This window comes from Cottoperca gobio, chromosome 17 (genome assembly GCF_900634415.1).
Source record: "Cottoperca gobio chromosome 17, fCotGob3.1, whole genome shotgun sequence".
NCBI lineage: Eukaryota > Metazoa > Chordata > Actinopteri > Perciformes > Bovichtidae > Cottoperca > Cottoperca gobio.
In genome coordinates this window covers 20,870,528-20,892,050 of record NC_041371.1, presented here as the reverse complement: position 1 = coordinate 20,892,050, position 21,523 = coordinate 20,870,528, and the positions used below count along the sequence as shown (strand labels likewise).

Below are 21,523 nucleotides of genomic sequence, written 5' to 3'. Positions count from 1 at the left end.
AATAGCAATCGTTTAAATTAGGGTACATGCATATTTATAATATTTCTAGCTATAGAGAGGTCATTTATTCATATCCAGTAGATCAGACCTGTATGTGAGTGTGTGTGACAGTTATAAAACATACACTGATTAGAAAGCAGTGCTCTACAGAAAGAAAGTTACATTTTAAGGCACAATGCAAACTCTGTGTGGTTTTCAGTATGAGAACCAGTCATTTATCACTGACCTTGTCGTTACACCAGATGAAATACAGTTTCACACAATGTATATTTATTATTAAATATTATCATTTGTTCTTCGTCTCTTCTTGTGAACTCAAACCTAAAGCTGAGATCAGAAAAAATTGCAATTTATCAATGTAGATAGTTTGTTGTGAGTTGCAGAGTGTTGGAGATATCAGCTGTAGAGGTCTGTCTTCTCTCTAATATAATGGAACTAGATGCTCTCTGCTTGTGGTGTATAATTTGTTCAAATGTACTGCAGTGTGCCCCTCTACCAAGTTTAGTCAAGTTTGAACATAACAATCAGGCCTATTCATTAATGTAGAATCCCCACTCGATTTCTGGCTCATCGTCGAGGCGCAACACAAGGTAGGACACCAGCTGGAAGAGGTTCTGCCACAGGCCCAGGAAAAGGTACAGGTAGAAGTCGCTGACGTCAATTTGGCAGTGTAGCCCTGAGTAATTAATGTCACACACACACTCTAAACTGTTCACGTAGTTGACACAGAAGCCGCCGTTCAAACACGGGCTGGAGGCACATTCATCGACATCCTTCTCACACCTGGAAGGAAACATGAGGACAAAAGGTATTAAAGAATAAAAACAAGAAATAGCACCATGTGAAACATAACTCTAAAAAGTTAGGGCTGTCCCAGAGAAACGGACAGAGCTTTTATCTGCCAGTGGATCATACAAATAGAAAAAGGTGTGGTGAAAATGATGGAGTCATAGGAGAGCCATAAAAAAGAACAAATCTGTAAAAGAATAAGCAAATAAATGTGGAAATATAAAAAGGAATACATAGAATCAGGGAAGGAAGGAAATATTTAATAGATAAATACAATGTATTTTAAATATAAGAAAAAAAACTATGTATGTATACTTTATATGTAATTTATATGCAAAACATATATAAATATATATTCTTTAAAGATGTTTAAATAAATATACAGAAATAAATAAAGGCTTATTAATATTATTTTATATTTCCATATTTATTTATTTATTTCTCTTTATATTTATTTACTTAATTATTTTTTTCTTTCTTTTATACTTCTACATTATTCATTTTCTTAATTACCTTTTTTTAATTCATCTTTATACTTATGCATCTTTATTTACTTAATTATTTTTATTTATTTATTTTTATATTTCTACATTATTCATTACTTATTTACTCTCTTATTTATTTATCTTTATATATCAAAATGTTCTTTCTTATTCTTTTACAGATTTGTTCCTTTTAAAAAAAAATGTTTTTCTCAACCTTTAGTGACTTATGACCTTGACTTTAGGTCACAAGATTCTCCGTTAGAGTAGGGACCGGAGTAGAGACTTTCCATTTAATTGAATTATTACTTTTTATCATCAAAACCGAATGTCAATCTTAAAATTGTACATATCCAGCCACCACATGTGGGGCCAAGAGGTGCAGACCCCCCGGGTTGAGAAACCTCAGGGTCACGACCTAGGGGCAGCAAAGAGGATGAAAGATCATTGTGCATGTCCTACCACTGTCCTGTGAAACCTGGCAGGCAGTAACAGGTGTGGTCTGCTTTAGAACAGCTCCCTCCATTAAAGCAGCTGTAGTCCCACTTTGTACCCGTGCATGTCGATACCGGCAACTGGGGAAGTCTTCTCAGATGAAAGAACACAACAAGAAATGTCAATACCCTTTAGTTTGGCATTGATGGATTTAATATAGTTCTGCAGGGATAACGTGTTTTTGTAGGCCAACTCAGAAGTTAGCATCTGGTGTCCTCAACAAAAAGCCAATAGCAATTCTATTGGATTTTGGATTATCGCAGAAAACATAAATGCAATCATCAGAAATAAAATGGTATCTGAGTTTCCCACGTATTTGGCGTGAGGACGTTTATTGTCCCGACAGCTTCTGTAGTCTGATTTAGCCACATGTTGGCAACCTCCTTTTTAATGAGTGGGGTATTTACTGACGTATTTAATGTTGTAGAACAACACCTTAAATCTCTTAAACTTGTGTTAATCACAGACCTTATTTCAGGCATCTCACCAAAAACCCATCGACTTCCAGACGAGGGAACCGTAAATTAAAAAATAATGACTAATTTCCGGCTTTTAGGACTCATTCCTGCAGCACTATATATTTAATGGGTTTAGGTAATGTGTTTATTTTCAGTGTGTTATGTAAAAGCACTTACGGATTAGTCTCAATGTACCATGGGATTTCAGGAATTTTCTCCCTGCAAGAGATCAGTTTGTAAATCTCATTAACCTATTACAGGTAGGTTTGGGGTCACAGAGATATTAATAAACTGTGGAAGAACTCACTCGCAGTATTGGCCCGTGAAGCTCTGAGGGCAGAGGCACGCGTAGATCCTGAAACCTTTGAGGCACGTGGCGCCTTTGCTGCAATTGCTGTTTTCACACATATCAGCTTCCACCTCACACTGTTTGCCGCTGTACCCCGGCTCACACACACACTTAATTCCCCCGGGTAGGTTGATGCAGTGGCCATAGATGCAGGGGCTGGAGATGCAGGTGTTTGTTGGGACTTGACACAGTCGTCCTGTCCACTCGGAAGGACATGTGCAGCGGTGCCGGTCAAACAGGTCCTCACACACACCCTCGTTATTACAAGGGTTGGGTGCACACACGGCAGCTCCCCAGCAGCCGTATTGCGGGGCAGCGTTGCTGTTTATCCTCACAAACTGCTCCTCCTGAGGTCTGGGGAGGTTCAACTCTGTTTCCAGCTGGAAAGGGAGAGAAAGGCCTCCGATCTCCACCAGGCCCAGACAGCCAGACAGCTTCACCCCGGCGTCATAGCTCAACCCCCCTAGGAAGATGTCTGCTCCCTCTTTAAGAAAATCCAGGTCGACCGCAGCTGTTTTGGACATGCTTAGCTCCTTCTTGCCTCCATCCACAACCATGATCCACCTGGAGGTCGGGAGGTTCAGGTTCTCCATGCTGAGCTCCACAGTGTGCCACTCTCCATCACGGATCGGACCCTCGCTTTGAACTGTCACCTTGAGGGAATCTGTGTCTGCCCCAGCCTGGAGCTCCATGACCACATGGGAGTCCAGGAGGGAGACGATGAGGTAGTCTGAGTCCCTTTGTGCATGCAGTAAGATGGCAGTGGACTGTCTTGTGCGGAAGCTGAGGGAGACACTGCCGAGGCTGCGCTTAATCTTCCCATTGCTCCGGTAGTGCAAAATGTTGCTTCCAACCCGAAATGTCACGTTAGAGAAACCTGAAGGAGAAATATGGAAGAGACTTATTCAAATTAAATTTTGGTAGAACTTTCTATGTCTATAATGCACTATAACATACTTATTATGCACTATAAACTGTATAATTATAGTTAAAAGCACAAATATACTTCATAATTGCTGGTCACTCACTGAATGTTTTTGTTGTTGCAAGGACCATAGTGTATTATAATTCCCATAGTTGTAATACATTACAATCTTTTTTATAATGCATTATAATGTGATTATAAACTACTCTAAGGTCATTTTAAAGCGTTTTGTGTATTGTGTCACGACGCTGGATTTGCGTTTCCTGTTTTATTTTTAAATGTTCCCTTCTCCTTGTGTCATGTCTTGTATTACTTCCTGCCCTTGTGTTGTTGCCTTTCTCTCCCAGCTGTGTCTCGTTCCCTCATTTAGTGTCTGTGTGTAAATATCCCTGTCTGTCTCAGTGTTCTTTGTCGGTTCGTCATTTTTGTTACACTTATGTTCTCTTGTGCTACTCGTGCTATCCTTGTTGCCTTGCTTCCCTCGTGTATCATCGTGCCTCTTCGTGCTATCTCTTGTCAACCCTGGTTCGTGTTTTTTGACTTGCCTTTGTTGCCTTGTTTTGTTTTTGAAAAGATTTTGGTTATAAAGTTCTCTTTTTGTTTAACCTCATCTGGCTTTCTGCATTTGGGTCCTCCTTATTACAAAACGTAACATATTGTTCTTGCATAGATTTAATGATTTTTTATAACTTTACTTAAAGCAAACAATGAGCACTTAGAGTGACTTATAAGAACATTATAATGCATTATAAAAAGGTTATAATGTATTACAACTACAGGAATTATAATACACTGATCCTTGCAAAAGAAATATCAGCGAGTGACCATCATTTATGTATTATGCTACTTGACCTTATAAGTCATTATACAATGCTTTATAATGTGTTTTGATTATTGTTATAAAGCATTATGAATATTTACTAGTGTTTATAACTATTATTATCAGTAATAACTCAAAGAAAAAGAGGAGAAGGGGACATTGGGAGAAAACCTAATATACAACCACATGATGGAAATGAAACACAGAGAAAAAAGGCTTGGACTGGGCAGCTACTCTGGATCAACGGCTTCCTTCCTTTTCTCTTTGTGAACATGTGATATCTCCAGGAAGACTTGTCATCATAAACATCCGGTAGACTTAATCTGACCAGGGATTACCGGGTCTTAAAGGAATTCTATGTAGGATCCCTGTCTCAACGCGGTTCCCTTCTGTACTCAGCCACTCTGTAATTATTCAGTGCCTGTACAGGTGAGACAGCCCCTACAGTAGACACCAGACAAATGGGCTGGTATATTAAAAGGCTTACACATTTATTAGGCTTTTTCTTGGCGATGCTTTTGTCAGGGTGGCTCTACATATTATACTATTCATAGCATAGATCCTATTTCTTGGCCATTCTCTCTTTGTCTTTTTAATCCCATGTCTGTTAGGATAATGTTCTTTTTAAGACAAGAATAGCACAATAACAGGTCTTTATCTCAGGTCACTCACACTCAAAGCCCTGAGAGCGTTGTTGACAAACAGCAGTGGTGGGGCAGGGAGACAGCTCACACCATTTCACCTCCTCACAGCGCTGCCCTGCAGTGTTGGGGGGGCAGTTACAGATGAAGTCGTCCCACATGGAGTAACACACTCCCCCGTTGAGACAGGGCTTGACCTAATGAAGAGAAAACAACCTAAATCAATCAGGTTGTCAGTTCTACAGCGTCCTCGGTCATTATTAGTGCTGATAAGGGATGAAAATGTGCCTCTATAGCTCATTGAAGACAACATACTGAACATGATATAACTCACAGCACAGGTATTGTCACTGCTGCATCCTTGTGCAACGTTGATGAGTTGCTCCAGGCTGTAAGATTCCACTGGAGTTGCAACGGGATAGAACTGCAGTCGCTGGCTGTTAATCCTCAGATCCTGGACACAGCCCTTAAAGTAGCCCCCAAACGAGGCAGAGGCCCTCGAGTCTGGTAGCCCCCCAACAAAAACCCGATCCCCAGGATGGGCCTGGATGGGCCTGATGGGCATAGAGCCCTGGCTCTGGGCCGACTGGAACAACATGGCTGCTTTTCCTTCCAGCTTCACAGTCACCAAATGGAAATGTCCATCACTGACCGCACCCTGTCCAACGAGGGTCTCAAAGTTGTTGACCTGAACTTTGACCTTGCCCTCTTCCAGCCACAGGCGGAGGTACTGGCTGGTGCTGTTAGCCAGGATGAGGAGCAGGCTGCTGGACTGTCTGGTGCGAATAAACAAGGATATAACCACAGTATCACCTGGTTCGTCGTCCAATGAGAAGAAAGCATAACTCTCCAGGTCCTTGTTCCCAAACCTTGCCGTGATATACTCTGCATGGGTACGGGAAAGAGAGAGAAAAATTCATGAAAGTTAAACCTGAGAACAAGTACATGTTAAAGGAATAGTATGACATTTTAAAAATATATGCTTTTTCGCTTTCTGAACAAGGGTCAGATAAGAGGATTGATGCCACTTTCATGTTTGTCCATTAAATATGAAGCTACAGCCTATTAGATTAGCTCAGAGCCAGAAACAGTCCCTCAGATAATCCCCCCCGCAAGACAGCAAATTGTCGTTTTTACACTTCTTGAACAAATTAAACAAATGACATGCGTGATGATAATTGAGTTTAAATATTCAGTTTCTCCCAGTTTCGGGTCTTTGTACTAAACTAAGTTTACCAGCTGGAGCTTCATATTTAATGAAGAGACATGAGAGTTGTAGTGATCTTCTCATCTATCTCTCCGCCAGAAAGAAATTTCTGCAGAGTTTTCTGCAGTTATCAATGTTATGGATAAGCATTCATCAACTCGTTTAGACCATAGACTGTGTGGACGTAGTCACCGTGACATCACCCATTGGTTTGTGGACTACAGTTTTAAAGCCTCGAGTTTGGCATTTTGGCCATCACCATCTTGGTTTTTAGGATCCAGAAGTGACACAAGTGGGTGGAGCTAAGTGTAACCAAACGCAAACATTTTTAGGGTGACCAAAATGTTCAAATGAACTTTTATGAAATGAAAACACACTTTGAAAGGGTTAAAGTTCTAGGATGAAAACTCCGACAACACTCAAACTTGACAACACCGTGGTAGCGACATGTCAATACCAAGGTAGCCCCGCCCTAAAGCATATCCTGCTTTATCATCAATTTTACTCTAAATGGGACTATAATTTACTAAATTAACATCCTGCTGTATTGAAGAAGACTTGAAACAATGAGACCATAAACTCATTATTAACATGATTACTGAGGTAATAAATCAAGTAAGAAGTACATTTTCTCATAGACGTCCATACGATCGGACTTCTTGCAACCAGCAAATTAGAAAAAATGCAGGTATAAGGCACTTTCGCATTGTCTAAATGCGTTGTCTTTTAATACCCGGAGGTTGCTGATTGGACAGACAGGTGAGGTTATTGACTAGCATTGTTTGGACAAGAAACTGACACTAACCAACAGAAATGCCTGTGCATGACGAGAGGCCATAAGACTCCCTGATTTGTCAAAGTGCAGCCCGGTCCAGGTGAGCAACTGTAAGCCACGTTTTTTTAATCCTCGGTCCAGGTGTTGCTGAATGCCTCCTAATTCCATGACTGTGTGGCTGAACATGGGGCTATTTCGACAGGCACTGTAAGCTCCTTTAAAGTCTAATGACTAATTTTAACATGCTGGCTGGCTCTCCTCATAGCTAACCATTGAGATCTTTGCACTGAGGTTGAACTGGACTTGACCTGTTCCTGTTTTAAGTAATTCTAGACATATCTTTTAAATGCCCATCACAACACATCATATATCAGTTTCATCATTCTCAGTTCACTCCTGTCTGGCATAGCCCCACTATTTTATAAATTAAATAACATGTCTTAGAGGCGTAAAGGTTCCAAAGGTGGTGATGCCTCCTCAGAGCAAAATCTTTAAAAAAAAGTTAAGCTCTTATCTTGAGCGTTAAAGGGACAGTGTGTAGTATTCAGAGGGGTCTATTAGCAGAAATGGAAAATAACATTCATAACTAGGCCTATGTTTTCATCAGTGTGTAATCATCTGAAACTAAGAATTGTTGTGTTATCTTTAGCTTAGACTGAGATCTTCATATCCTCTTCCATGGAATCCACCATGTTGCACCGCCATGTTTCTACAGCAGTTCAGAATGCACAGACCGAACTCTGGCTCTAGAGACGCCCTTTTACGTTACCTGAAGGCCACCTTAGTTCTCTAACACGCCTGAATTGCGTTATTCCTAAAGAAGTGTTATGGTGAGGATGGCGTCTGAGCGCAGTGAAGGAAAGATGCCACGGTTTTGCTCTCAGTGGCTTGTTACAGCAGTCTAGCAAAGGGAGGGGTGAGCAACGCTTACATGCCGCCAAATCGTACACACTGTCCCTTTTTAAATTTGCTTATGTTTTCTTAGAGGAAAGAAACTGAACCACAGTGCTGGCTGAATGAGTCATGACATGCAGTGATGCTAGTGTGTATGTGTGTATGACTTGGTGGTTGAAGAATTATTCAGATCCTGTGGTAAATACCAAACTGAGAAAAGACTTCATGTTTAAACTATGAAAAGTAAAACTACTCATTGTGCAGTAAAATGTTCTTTGCCAGTGTTTCACTATTATTTATGATGTTTCTGGATCAATACTGCTACATTAATGTGTATGTTGCATGTTTAAGACTGTGCTCATCTTAACTTTATATACTGTTGGGTAGTTTAATCTACATCAATGCATCATATTGTATCATCATATATTTGTAGCGCTGTTGTCCTGTGAGAAGCAGTATCTTCAGAAAGAGAGTTTAAAAAAAACTGCCGTTTTCAGCTTTGTGACGAGGTATTTTCTCAACAAGGAACTCCTCATCTTTCAGTTTATCACAAACAATTCAAATCCACAGTCAACAGGAAGGGGATGAAAAACTGTGATCTGAAAAGTAACTAAAGCTGTCAGATAAATGTAGTGGGGTAAAAAGTACAATATTTACCTCTGGAATGTAGTAGAGTAGAAGTATATAAAGTCATCTAAAATGGAATTACTCAAGTAAAGTACAAGTATCTCAAATTTGTATTATAATATGTATATAAATATGTAATAGTAAATGCACTTAGTTACATTCCACCACGGCGTCTTACCCTCTGCACAGTTGTTTCCCTCATAAGGCCTGTGGCACTCACACATGTAGTTCCTCCAGCCCTGGCTCACGCAGCGCCCTCGGTTCTGACACGGACTGTCATCGCACTTGTCTTTGTCGCTGCATCCCTCAGTGATGTTTTCCTGGGCATCGGAATCTTCTGGCACTATAGCAGGCAACACCAGATGTGAGTCCACTAGCACATCTCTGAAGCAGCCCAGAAAAGCAGGCGGGTAGTCTGCTTCATCCGCTGCTCTGCCTGCACCCCAGTTCCCCCCGACTGCTCCTATAAAGAGACTTTGACGAACTGTTCCTGGCTCGGGGAGAGCAGAGGCTTGCTCCAGCAGCTGGACTTCAGCGCTGGAGTCTCCGGTGCAGCTTCCTTCGGTGCAGACCAGCCTGATGAGGCTGACCACGCCGCCCAGGGATGCTTCCACCGTGTGCCACTTGTTGTTCGACAAGTACTCCGGCAGCTCCTGAACCAGCGTGCTGGAGCCTTGACCCCTCAGGCTGCGGAGGCAGAGATGCCCCTCCGTCAGCTCTATGCTGAGGAGCAGGTCTTCCACTCTGCGCTGCAAGAGGGTGCCAAGCGGTCTTGCCGTCCTGAAGCTGAAAGTCACATTAAGAGGAGCCTCTGTGTCAAGAAGCTGAGTCTCTATGTACATGTAGCCTCGGGACTCAAATGAGAAGACGCTGGGGGTCTTGCATTTCGGGCCTGTGAAGCCAGCAAGGCAGATGCATGTGTAAGTGTGCTGATCATTGACATGTGAGGGGGAGCATATTCCTCTGTTCTCACATTGGTTGTCATCACAGCCTAAAAGTGCAGTTGTGCAGTTCTCTCCACCATATAGGCGCCCGTTTTGGCTTTGTTTGGAGCAAAGGCACCTGAAAGCTCCATTGTGGCTCTCACATAGACCACCGTTTTGGCATGGCAGCTGTTCACATCCGCTGATATCTTCATCGGAGAAAGTGCCTGGAGAGACAAATACAGTCCAATATTACTTCCTAAAAATCATTGAAGGAATACTTCACCCACTTCCGCTTAAACAGTCTCAAGCTCATACAGTCGAGATGAGTCAGAAGCGTTTTAAATAGTTAGGTTTTATTGAAAATGCTGATTTGGGAAGTGGTGAGCATAGACTGGATAAATGAGACTTGGATTATACTGCACGAGTTGTGTGAGAGTTTGTAAACAAATGTGTTTATATAGTTTGTTGTTCAATTTAAGACTTTTCTACGTTTTTTGATTCTTCGTTCACTGTCAAGGCATGCGAGAAAAACAACGTTTTCTTCAAGAATTCAAAGTAGCACAGGGCGAGTGATTGATGTACGAAAGGTCATTCTGTGTGTGAAGTATTCCTTTAAAAAGATTATCTGCATGCACATTTGAAACACGTGAGTCAGTAGTTTCAGCAAATATTAGTGAAGAAGTAAATTAACCTGCAAAATAAAGATGAGAAACCAAAACAAAAAAGAAAGGAACGTATAAAATAATAATAACTGCTTAATTTAAAGTTTGTTATAAAGCAACTGTACAAACGCATGTTGTGAATTACACTACACACTTGTTGGACACCTCAGCCAAACTGTATTTCCACACGTGACAATGATAAGGTTAGATGAGTTTGATGAATTGTGCTAGATACAAATCTATTTATTTAATTTGGCTTATAATTAATGTCATTCTTATCATCTTATTTACTATTATTTTCTCAATTTTTTTATTATTCTTAATGTTCTGTTTTGTTGTTTATTCACATATTTATTTTAGCATCAACTGCCTTTTCATTGTCTTATTGTATTTGTATTGTATTGTCTATTTGCCCTTGTTTGAATGTGTGCATCTTTTTTTGTAAAGCACTTTGAGCTGCATTATTTACATGAAAAGTGTTCTATAAATAAAGTTAATAATATTATTATTATTATTATTATCATATAAATAAACTTGCCTTGCCTAGATGACAGTCAGAAAAAAACACGATAGTTAAAAAATTTAAACACACCTTTAGCGTTACTGACTAAGATTTATGACAAAGTTCTGCAAAACATAATCATCGCTGATTACAACAAAAATAATGTATGCAAACATTACCTGCATAAAGCAACCATAATATCCACACATGCATGCTGAATTTCAACATTTTCCTCAACAAATCCTCCAAACGACTAGATGTTTGGCAGAATCTCCATCTCAGCACAAAAACAGGTGGGGAGTACTTGTGAGTGTAGCTCCATCTTCAGCCCGGCTCCTCCGTGCATCTGTGTGTTTACTGAAATGCTTGGAGCAGTGCAAGACAGATAGGAAGGATTAGGCTAATGCACTTACAATGTCTTACACACTAAATGTGTTGGCGAAGGGAGGGCTTCATCCAGGAGGCTAATTTGAGCCACTAAGGGACACTTGATGAAAACAATGGGATGTGAGAGAACTTTACCTGAAATCCAGTTTCTCTTTATTACAACTTCAGTGGTCTGGAGAAGGAAATATTCTTATGATTCAGCTATAAATACACACCCTGAAACATGGACATAAAAATGAAATGCACATGTGCAAATGTCCTCTGTTGAGTATTTGGCTGCAGCAGTTGACTGGACCGAGGCCCATTAGAACTTGTTGTTCTAATCAGGCAAGTATCATTGTCATTCAAATGTCACTGAGGTCTAAGCACATTCAATCGTCTCATTAGTAATACTGTTCTTTTTAGTGTTACTTGTCCTACAGTTGCTCTGGCCCAGGTTTTACAATGACACCCACAGTATGTTATTGCCAAGGATTTAGGGACATGATCCAATATGTAACATAAAAAGAACTATCCAAATAAAGTGCAATTTTATTATTATTATTATTATTATTATTATTATTATTATTATTATTATTATTATTATTATTATTATTATTATATTAGAGCATGAGTTTAATTTTGGCTGTATGTGCATGTATGCAAATCGATATGATATGATAAACCTTGAGTAAAGTAAAAGACCATTGGTGGAATAAGTAGCAATACCACAATTTAAAAATACTATGTTACAAGTTAAACTCATGCATTCAAAATCTTACTTAGTAAGTGAAAGGTGGTAAGGACTATCAACAACATGTATTTCTACTTTAAAAGTAAAAGTACTCACTATGCAGCACAAAGGGTCTCTGTCAGTGTTACATTACGTTAATCTACTGAATTATCAATAGTGATGGATTAACATGTTGGTTTAGCAATGTTGTAACTAGCTGCAGTAGAGGTACTTTTTATGGTTTAATTTACTGTATAACAGCACATTGCATTCTGTATGGCCATTAATGTTAAAAAAAAAAAAAAAATTTATACTTGTAATAAATTAATTTAATTTAACTGTCAGACAGTAGAGTAACATATTGTCCCATCATATAATGTGGAAAAAACCCAAAACATTTAAAATACCCAAGTCCAAGTATTCAGTTACTTTCACATAGACAGTACCCACTGTAAAAGAGTGTGATAGTTAATGTAAGACTGCTATTAGCTTTCAGACTACATTACCCATGATACCCTCCGTCTCATGAATCCTCTCGCGAACCTTATGATACCGCTCAACAGCATATCCTCGTCGTTATTTTCGTGTTTGACTTTTAATGCTTTACATACAAAACGTATTAAGAAAGGTATCACCGTTTGTATTTCTCTCGCTATTTCTTGAAACGCAAGCCTGTAAACGAGAGCTTTAGAGGACGCACGCTGAACCAGCCAATGGGTGGACGGTTTGTTACGGTGTCCGACATTTCTGAAGGATGGGAAGGTGGGGCCTTACAGACATACATCCACGGTTCAGGAAATTATTATTCCTCCGTTTATTTTCCACATTACGTGTGTCTCCTGGAGGGAACAGTGCGTTGTAAACACGGCTCGTATCTCTAAGGTAAGATTTCATTTAAAAACATCCCCATATAGACGTCAATTTCCGGGGTTGCAGTAAGGGTCGTTTGTCGACACTCTCCTCGGAGGGGTCCCGTCCGTCAGACTGACGACATGTTAGGGGTCCTTGAGGTGGAGGATAGCAACTGGCAAATGTAACCGTCTTGACCGTTATGAATTCAGGATAGCAGTACTGTTCTAAGCTTGCTTTTACACCCCTGCCAGGCCTGTATTGACTATTAAATGCAATGTTGATAACAATTAAGTCGTGATTGTGCTTCTTTTCATGCGCAATTTTCCCATTCGTGATAACTTTTCACCTCAGGGTCCCCTTTCGTGTCAGCTTCATGCTGTTAATACTATTGTTGTGTTGTCACATTTACACGCTAAGCCATTTGTCTAGTTTCTTGTATATCACAATCCTATCAAATCTGAATCTGAAAGAGTAATCACTGATGCATGTTTAATCTCAGCACTGTTTGTACTTCTCTGGTTTTCAGGAGTGTTTCATGGTCGCCCAACTGACTTGCAAATGAAGAAAAAGTCTTGTAATCTGCTGCGTCCCAAACGCAAACGCAGTGCCAGCAATGAATGTGCTGCAGAGCCGGGTGCTGTGCTGCGCTCCAACGTCCAACCAAACTCTGAAACTGTCCCAGAGTCAACCTCACAAATCAGGCACTTGACTATGGCACAGCATAGTCACAACCTCCTCAAGTTCTTGAACGAGGACCGGACCCGACAAAGATTCTGTGATGTGTCTGTGTCTGTGGGTGGGAAGCTCTATAGCGCCCACAAGGTGGTGTTGGCCCATGGGAGCAGCTACTTCCACGCTGAGCTTTCCAAGAACCCTGCTACAGCGCTCGTGACTCTGGACCACGTGGAGGACTCTGTTTTCCAGCACCTGCTTGGCTTTTTGTACACCTCTGAGTGCGTTGTCACAGAGACGGACCTCCTGAATCTAACTGAAGCGGCCCGATTCCTAGACATGATGGATATACTGAAGCTGCTGTGTGAAGAAGGGGACAACAACCCCGTACGTGTGAGCCAGGTTCAGGATGAGATCAGAGGGTCTCCTGAGGTGGAAATGACCTCCAGTGACTTGCCAGCAGGTGATACAGACATCCTGAGCCCATGTCATGTTCAATGCACTGACAACTTCCTGCAGAACCACTTGGTGGAGAGTCCCACTGATGCACAGCAGGAGAGCTCAACTGAGAAGGAGAAGACGCCAGCTCAGAGGACGGCTTCCATGCGCAGATCGGCTCGCAGGAGGAGAACACCCAGCAAGTATCAGAGAGACAATGTGGAGTACACCATCAACACTCCTGAGGAAAGGCAAAGGTCTGTATCACAGAGAAAGCAAGGTGAAGAAAGAATGGAAGAAGCAGGAAAGCTGGTTGTGGAAAACCATGCGCCCAAACTGGACGTGAAGGAGACATCCAAACAAGCTCAGGGGGGGGACATCGTGGACGAGGAGGAAGGGGAGGAAGAGGAAGGAGACATGAATGAGGACGTGGTTGCCCAGAGGAAAGTTGTTGAGGTTTGCGCAGCAGACAATAGCGCAGGTCAGCAGGCTCTAGATGTAGAAAGAGCAGAGCAGCAGGCTGATGGAGAGGTGGAAGTGCATGTACCAGCAGCAGCAGGAAGCTCTACCCAGAGTCCAGTGTATCCTGAGGGTCTGACTCCAGTCATCATCCAAACCTCCAGCAAGAAGATTCTCAAGTGCCCCAAATGTGACAAGACCTTTGACCGCGCAGGTGGGAACCATGGAGGGACTCGAGACTATTAGTGCTATCATTAATGTTATTAGTAGCTGTGTTTAGTAGTAGTGGCTACTCATCGTTTGGTCTATGAAATGTCCTAAAATAGTCAAATGTGGCCATTTACCACTCATAATTAGAAATGTCCCAATCAAGTTATTTTGGCCCACAAACCCCAATACAAAACATTTCTAATTGAGTTTTGGCTGATACTGAGTTCCGATCCGATACTTCTATTTTCCTAGAATATTACAGCCTTACGGTGCACACTTCAAGTACATTAAAGTTAATAAATCCAATTTTATTATTTAAATGTTCCTCTCCTCTTAAAAGTGTCCTCCAGTGTTTGCCAGTCTTTGCCTGAGTTACCTGAAAAGGGTGTGAGTGTTTATATTTGTCGTCTCTACATCTTTTACGCAGATTTATAAATGAACATTATTGGATATTTGCTCGCAGAGCTTTTGTTGCACTTGCACTGGGTGTTCCCCCCCCCCCCCGTGGTGAAACCCCACGCTACAGATGACCGCAATGCAAGAAAGCTTTGCCTGCAAAAACACCTATATGACAGCTGACATAAAACAAAGGATCGAATCGGGCTCATGCCGATATTGATCGGTTAAAAATGCCTTGATCAGCCCCGATAAGGATCTTTGAGATGGGATCGAGACATCTGTACTGCTGACACAATAAACTACCTTCTGCTTCTTTCCTGCCTTTTCATAGGGAAGTATGAGAGTCACACCAGAGTGCACACAGGAGAGAAACCATTCCAGTGTGACATCTGTCTTCAGCGCTACTCCACCAAGTCTAACCTGACCGTACACAAGAAGAAGCACGCCAGCGACGCTCCCTTCCAGAAGAAGGAGCACAAATGCCCCTTCTGTAACAAACTCCATGCCAGCAAGAAAACGCTCGCCAAGCATGTCAGGAGGTGAAACACTAGTCTCACAGCATCCTGTTAATTTTGTTATTAAGTTTACCTCCGGTTCTCAAAGTTGGCCATACAGAACTACACAGTGAAATGTATCATTCTTATAATCTAAGAATTATAATATTCTCCGACATTAATAATTATGAAATTATTCAGATTGTACAATTTGGTGTTTAGAAAACATTATCTTCTAACTGGTCTTATTACTGCCGAGTTTTAGTTGCCTTGAAAAAATACTTTAGAGATAAAGAAGTAAAAAAATCTGTTCAAGTTAAAACGTTTTGTATTTCGTGTTATTAGTTTTGAAAGTGTTTTAATGCACAATTTGCCATGTCTTTTTAATGGGTGAAGAACCCATTAAAAAGACATTGTCTATTGTGCTGCTTTCTTGGGGTGTCTGTAATAATCGAAAAATGAATTCCCAACTGGGAGAATTCAAGTGAACACCTTAACTTGGTGAACTTTTCCTCTAGTTATCATCTGATTCGCCCATGCTGCACTCTCCCACCAAGTCTAACCAAAGTTGGGCCAGTAGTAAACATTCCCTCCTTGGCGGGGGTAAAGAAGATGATGCATCAGTGTTTTCACTTTGCATCCATGGTATTGAATCATTACACCCCTACACCTTAACATTAGTGTATTATTGGGTGTTGTAGTGAGTATAGCATGTTCGTACACTTTCTAGTCTGTTGAAATGTTGATAAATCCGTGTTCATTTTGACTGTATTCTTTTACAGAAAACGATGATTGGTGGTTGCTACTGTACAGTCATATGATATGATATAATGATGATGATGATGATGATGATGATGATGATGTATCTTCACTGTCCTAACAGGTTTCATCCAGAACACATCCAAGAGTTTCTTACCAAGAAGAAGAGGAAGAATGAAGGCTGGAAATGTGCCGTAAGAATCAGTCACATTATCGCCTGATTATACATGCTGATCTTAAAGGGATAGTTTGAATGTTTTGAAGTGGGCTTGTGTGAGATCCAGAGTCTGTATCACCTGCAGTAGTAGTGTTTGGAGAACAGACAGGAGTTACTGCTGTGGGCGGGGGCAGGATCAATGTTTCAGGATATAGAATATTGACACAGCTTTACCCAGCCGTGAGACGGCCCTTTCTGACGGGGAAAAGATTGATGATGATGATGAATAAATAAATACATTTTTGAAATTAATAAATGTTTTAAAGGGCACATTTAGATATTTAACATACTTTAACCTTTGAACCTTCTGAACCAGATTTGTCTGAAGACCTTCACTCGAAGGCCTCATCTGCAGGAGCACATGATCCTGCACACCCAGGAACGGCCCTTTAAATGCTCCTTCTGTGACGAGTACTTCAAGTCAAGGTTTGCCAGGCTGAAGCACCAAGAAAAGTACCACTTAGGTGAGAAATCAATTCTTAAACTCCTGGGGTTAAAAATATACATTTTACTCATGCTAGTAGAAGCTTTAGAAGAACGATGAAACAGTCAAATAGAGAATAGAGAAAAATATGTGACGTGTTTGCTTCTCTCCTGTCATTAAAACATTCAAATGATGTGTCCTTTCTCATTTTCAGGTCCTTTTCCCTGTGAGATTTGTGGCCGGCAATTTAATGACACAGGCAACAGAAAGAGGCACATTGAGTGCACACATGGAGGCAAAAGAAAGTGGACCTGCTTTGTGTGTGGGAAATCTGTAAGGGAAAGGTACGTCTCTGGCTCTCTGGCTCCCACACACACATTTTCCTTATTTCCACAACTCTTATTTTGACATGCTGAACTGCAAAACAAAATCATGTTAAACCCTGTGCTTCTTTATTGAGAGGTGTGTTTTTCTTCTTCCAGGACAACCTTGAGAGAGCACTTGAGGATCCACAGTGGGGAGAAGCCTCACCTCTGTAGTATCTGTGGTCAAAGTTTCCGTCATAGCAGCTCCTACAGGTGGGTCCGCTGAGATTTGAAGAAAGTGTTTTCGAGCTCTCAGTTTTTACAGTTGCCTATAACAAGCAAACCGTTTCTTTGTCAGGCTCCATCTCAGAGTCCACCATGACGACAAGCGCTACGAGTGTGACGAATGTGGGAAAACCTTCATACGCCACGACCACCTGACCAAACATCAGAAAATACACTCCGGTACGGTAAAAGTCAAACAGCAGTTAGATTCTCATGTGTCATGTGTTATTTGGCCTCTTCTTTTGTGTCTCACACACATTTCATTTAGTTTCTTGTTACCATGCAGTCCACAGTCTTAAGTTGACCCATGTTTATTACAGGTGAGAAAGCACACCAATGTGAAGAATGTGGCAAGTGCTTCAGGCGCCACGATCATCTGACGGTCCACTACAAGAGCATTCATCTGGGAGAGAAAGTTTGGCAGAAGTATGTTTCTTACAAATCACATTCACAATTAGTTCTCTTTTTTTGTTTTTTGTTTTGTGATGTTGTGAAAGTTGTAATATTTCCCTTACTTTCCCTTTGTGTTCTTGGTTTCTGTCTCTGTAATGACAACTTTGTTCTCAGGTATAAAACCGCTGTGCATCAGTGTGAGGTCTGCAAGAAAGAATTTAAAGGAAAGTCCAGTCTAGAAATGCACTTCAGGACCCACTCAGGTAAGGAAGCAAAGAGGTCAACGGATTTATTTGCTTGAAAACATGTATGAGAACAGAAAAGTGTCAGTTAGATGCTTTAGGAGGTAAACAGCTGTTGTTTTCTCAATTGTACGTTAATTAAGCCCTGCCCCACTTGGTTACTGCTGCTACGCTTGTCGAGCTTTCTTTTCTTCCACGGCACATATCAGTCAATCCTGTTAGGCAGCAACATTTCGGCCTCATAACTTTTGAAAAAAAGTTCTTTGGTTTGTTGTGTTTGTCTGCCAGACGCTGTCATAAACAGATTTCCATCCAGTGTTGAGCCACATTTTAACGATACACTTTTTACATCTTGGTCATTTTTTTACTATACGTTTTAAATCAGTGTTTCTCAAACTCTTTCAGAACAAGGACCACTTAACCAATAAAAAAAACACTCACGGACCACCTAACTCTCCAAATATGCAAAAACAATAGGCCTGCTTACCACTCCAACAATATATTACAAATGACTAATAATGAAAGCTTTGTGTGACCTTCTCTATATCGCTCGTTCACACATTAAATCAACAATACAAATACAAATACGGATATGAGATTTAAACGGTGAATGCTGATAGATTTTACACATCATATAGACTCATAGACATATAGACTACATTTATTACTGAGTTTATGTCCGTACAGAGCCGCAACTTACCCACAGCAAGATCGTTACTACTGAGAGATACGCAAAATACAAACTGTGAGTGCGCCTTTGTCATGCGTTTCTTAAATTCATCACGTTTTTTCTCAAAAGATCCTGAAGGTTTCCCAAAGTAATCCTTGTGTTTACTCTCAACATGTCGCTTGAGCTTGGCGGGTTTCATAGCATCCAAATTTGATGTAGTCGCTGTGATATTGTCTCTTCACTTTAGCGCTGGACTTTCCGCCTTCAAACCGAGTTTCACAGCTTTCAGCCGGGTGGAGGTTGGACGGCGAACGGCTCTCCTGAGACTCAGTAACGCACACAAAACCACTTGAAGCTGCTGAATCACCTGCATCAGGACGATGCACCTTCACTGTCGCGTCCTTTCATTTAATGTTCTTTTAAGTGACCCTGTCTACAGCCATCGATCCATCTTGTCAGGTGACCGCGGCTCAAATTGACCGGGCAGATAATTTATGACATAAGATCGTAAAACGAACCTACATAGCTACGCTACATCTATGCTACCCTCTAGTCTATACTAGTCATTTTTAAACAGTCTGAGAAACACTTTAAACTTAGAATATATTCATTTCAAATGTAACATTTTACCAATAGGCCTATACTCGCGGACCACTAGTGGTCGCTCACGGACCACCAGAGACTGTTTTAAATGGATGAAGGATTTTGGTGAATTGGACATCTGGATCTTAACTTATCAGAGAAACGAGCTGAGAAAACAATCGCTGCGGCCGAACTTCATCGGCGAAACACAGACTTTTAACTTCAAACTGTTTTATTAAATGTTTTTCTGGGTTTAATCAGCGGGTCCGTTTGTTTTGGAGAGGAGAAGACCTCTGCGGATAATTCGGCTCCTGAACGTCTGGACCTTATGTTATCAGAGAAACAAGCTGAGCAAACATTAGTGAAAACTCGCAGCTCCTCTGGGACTTCCATTGTTCGTCGAGCCACATCGGAGAAACACTTGCTTTTAACTTATAACAATGTTATTACCTGTTTTAATCAGCGGCCACTAAACTGTCTTTTGTTACGGTTTTGATTGAGAGACCCTTAGTGGCAGAAAATTACATATTGTGCATTTAAAAGCGATAGAAATTGTTATCTAAACATACTTGTTTGACGTTCTCTTGTGTTCATGTGACAGGAGAGAAACCCCACAGATGTCCCGAGTGCAACCAGACATTTCGGATAAAGAAGACCTTGACAAAGCACATGGTGATTCACTCAGACGCTCGTCCTTTTAACTGCCCCCACTGCAGCGCTACCTTTAAAAGAAAAGACAAGCTCAAGTACCATGTGGACCACGTGCACAGCACTCGGTTTACTCCGCAGCCCCTCGGCACGGACAAAATAGTCTCCATTCCTTTCGAGGAGGCCTCTAAGGTATACCGCGCTGAACCCAAGTCAGTCCTCCAGAGCTCGCCTCCCCCTGCAAACGTCTGCATGCCCGTCACGTTAGTTCCTGTCCAGATGGCAGGAGAAGCCCCTCACAGAGCCTCGTCTCTCTCCTCCCAAACTCACAGTGTTGTGAGCATGCAGGCTCAAGGGCAGCAGCAGAACTCGAGCTACCAGGCCGCTACAGACCTGGCATTCTTAGAAAAGTACACCCTCACTCCCCAGCCCGCCAACATTATCCACCCTGTGAGACCCGATCAGATGCTGGACCCCCGAGAGCAGTCCTACCTAGGCACGCTGCTGGGACTGGATTCTGCCTCGTCTGTGCAGAACATCTCAAACTCTGATCACACACACTGACGCTCCTCAACCAAAAACTGGGCTTTTAGCAAACAGTCCAACAAACTTAATGTAAAAAGAACAGAAGCTAGTATTCACCACTAAAATATATTCACACTTCAATACAGACAGGCAAATATTTAGTGCAAAAAGTATTCTGGTGCAGCACAGGATCACCGCTTTGTCGTTCAGCCTGATCTCAGGAAATTCCCTCCCAGTTGTTTAGAAAAAGAAGAAAATTGTGGATTCAAACAGGTTAGTTTCTGTTGTTACTGAAGTACAATGATGACAAGTATCACCATAACTACAAAACTGGAACAGGAAGGCGTGGAAATGTTTTTGTACCGGTTGCTATGAGATGAAAACACACATTTTAAAAGTTACAAATACCAAAGCTGCCCCTTTTTTAATCTGTATGAAATTCTGTTTTCCAAAAGCCGGATGATGTCTGGTTCTTACTGATGGTTGGAGCTTTTGGTGGCAAAGAATAACTGGTCTTTTAAGTTTTTGCCATTTCTTATTGTATTTTTATAAGAGACAAAGCTATTTGTCATTTATTCAATATTATTTTTATTTTCATTTGCCTGGTTCTAGCTTCTCCATTTTGCAGTAACTTGTGACAAACAGCCAAAAATAATTACACTAAACAATTAATTGGCTTTCCAAATAAATAGATATACATTGGTAATAAAAATAATCACTAGTGGCAGTTTTGTAAAGCTGAGTAAACTTAAACTGTGGCCTTAACATATATTGTACACGTACATGTCATTGTGTTACGCAAGGTTAACGTCAAAGAAAGTTATGTTTTTACTCATGCGGCGTACATATGAGCACAAAGACTAGAGGTCAATGTGCTTATGTATGTGTGAAAAAAACGTATTTTAAATACAACCGTCAAATCATGTAACATGTGATTTTAAAAAAAACTAACTGAATTAACATTTTGTTAAGTGGAAAATACTCTTCTAAGTGGAAAAAGAAACAAATCTGTAAAGTGGAATAGGAAATGACGTCACGTAAAGTAATTGGTGGATTTCAGTTCAAACCGTCATCCTCACATTCTGAAACTGCAGATGCTCTACTCAAACTTTGTGTCGTTATCAATAAAATCAGATTTGAAAATATTTATGTTTGTGAGTTATTGTCTGTGCGACAGAGAGCCTGTCCAGGATGTGCCCCAGCTGGCTGCAGCCACTGTGATACTAGATGGATGAACTGGCCTTATACCTGCATTCTTTCTGACGGCCAGAAGTCAGATTGTATAGAAGTCTAGTAAA

The 21,523-nt window shown here is 41.0% G+C and overlaps 2 protein-coding genes across 2 annotated transcripts; one reads left to right on the top strand and one right to left on the bottom strand.

The window, feature by feature from the left end:
• Window positions 1–27: 27 nt before the first annotated feature.
• LOC115022338 (protein crumbs homolog 1-like) lies at window positions 28–12,260 on the bottom strand. Its single transcript, XM_029453307.1, has 8 exons — window positions 12,158–12,260; window positions 8,641–9,612; window positions 5,294–5,844; window positions 4,991–5,156; window positions 2,532–3,450; window positions 2,402–2,443; window positions 1,734–1,856; window positions 28–783 (listed from the first exon to the last, which is right to left on the bottom strand). The coding sequence occupies exons 1-8, from the start codon at window positions 12,159–12,161 to the stop codon at window positions 531–533; spliced, it is 3,030 nt and encodes a 1,009-aa protein (XP_029309167.1). The 5' UTR covers window positions 12,162–12,260; the 3' UTR covers window positions 28–530.
• Window positions 12,163–21,370, top strand: zbtb41 (zinc finger and BTB domain containing 41). The gene is made up of 11 exons (XM_029453308.1): window positions 12,163–12,533; window positions 13,030–14,286; window positions 15,013–15,220; window positions 16,059–16,128; window positions 16,468–16,615; window positions 16,790–16,919; window positions 17,058–17,153; window positions 17,239–17,345; window positions 17,486–17,591; window positions 17,733–17,821; window positions 19,654–21,370. Exons 2-11 carry the CDS (start codon window positions 13,062–13,064, stop codon window positions 20,262–20,264), a joined length of 2,790 nt encoding a protein of 929 aa, XP_029309168.1. The 5' UTR covers window positions 12,163–12,533; window positions 13,030–13,061; the 3' UTR covers window positions 20,265–21,370.
• Window positions 21,371–21,523: the final 153 nt, after the last annotated feature.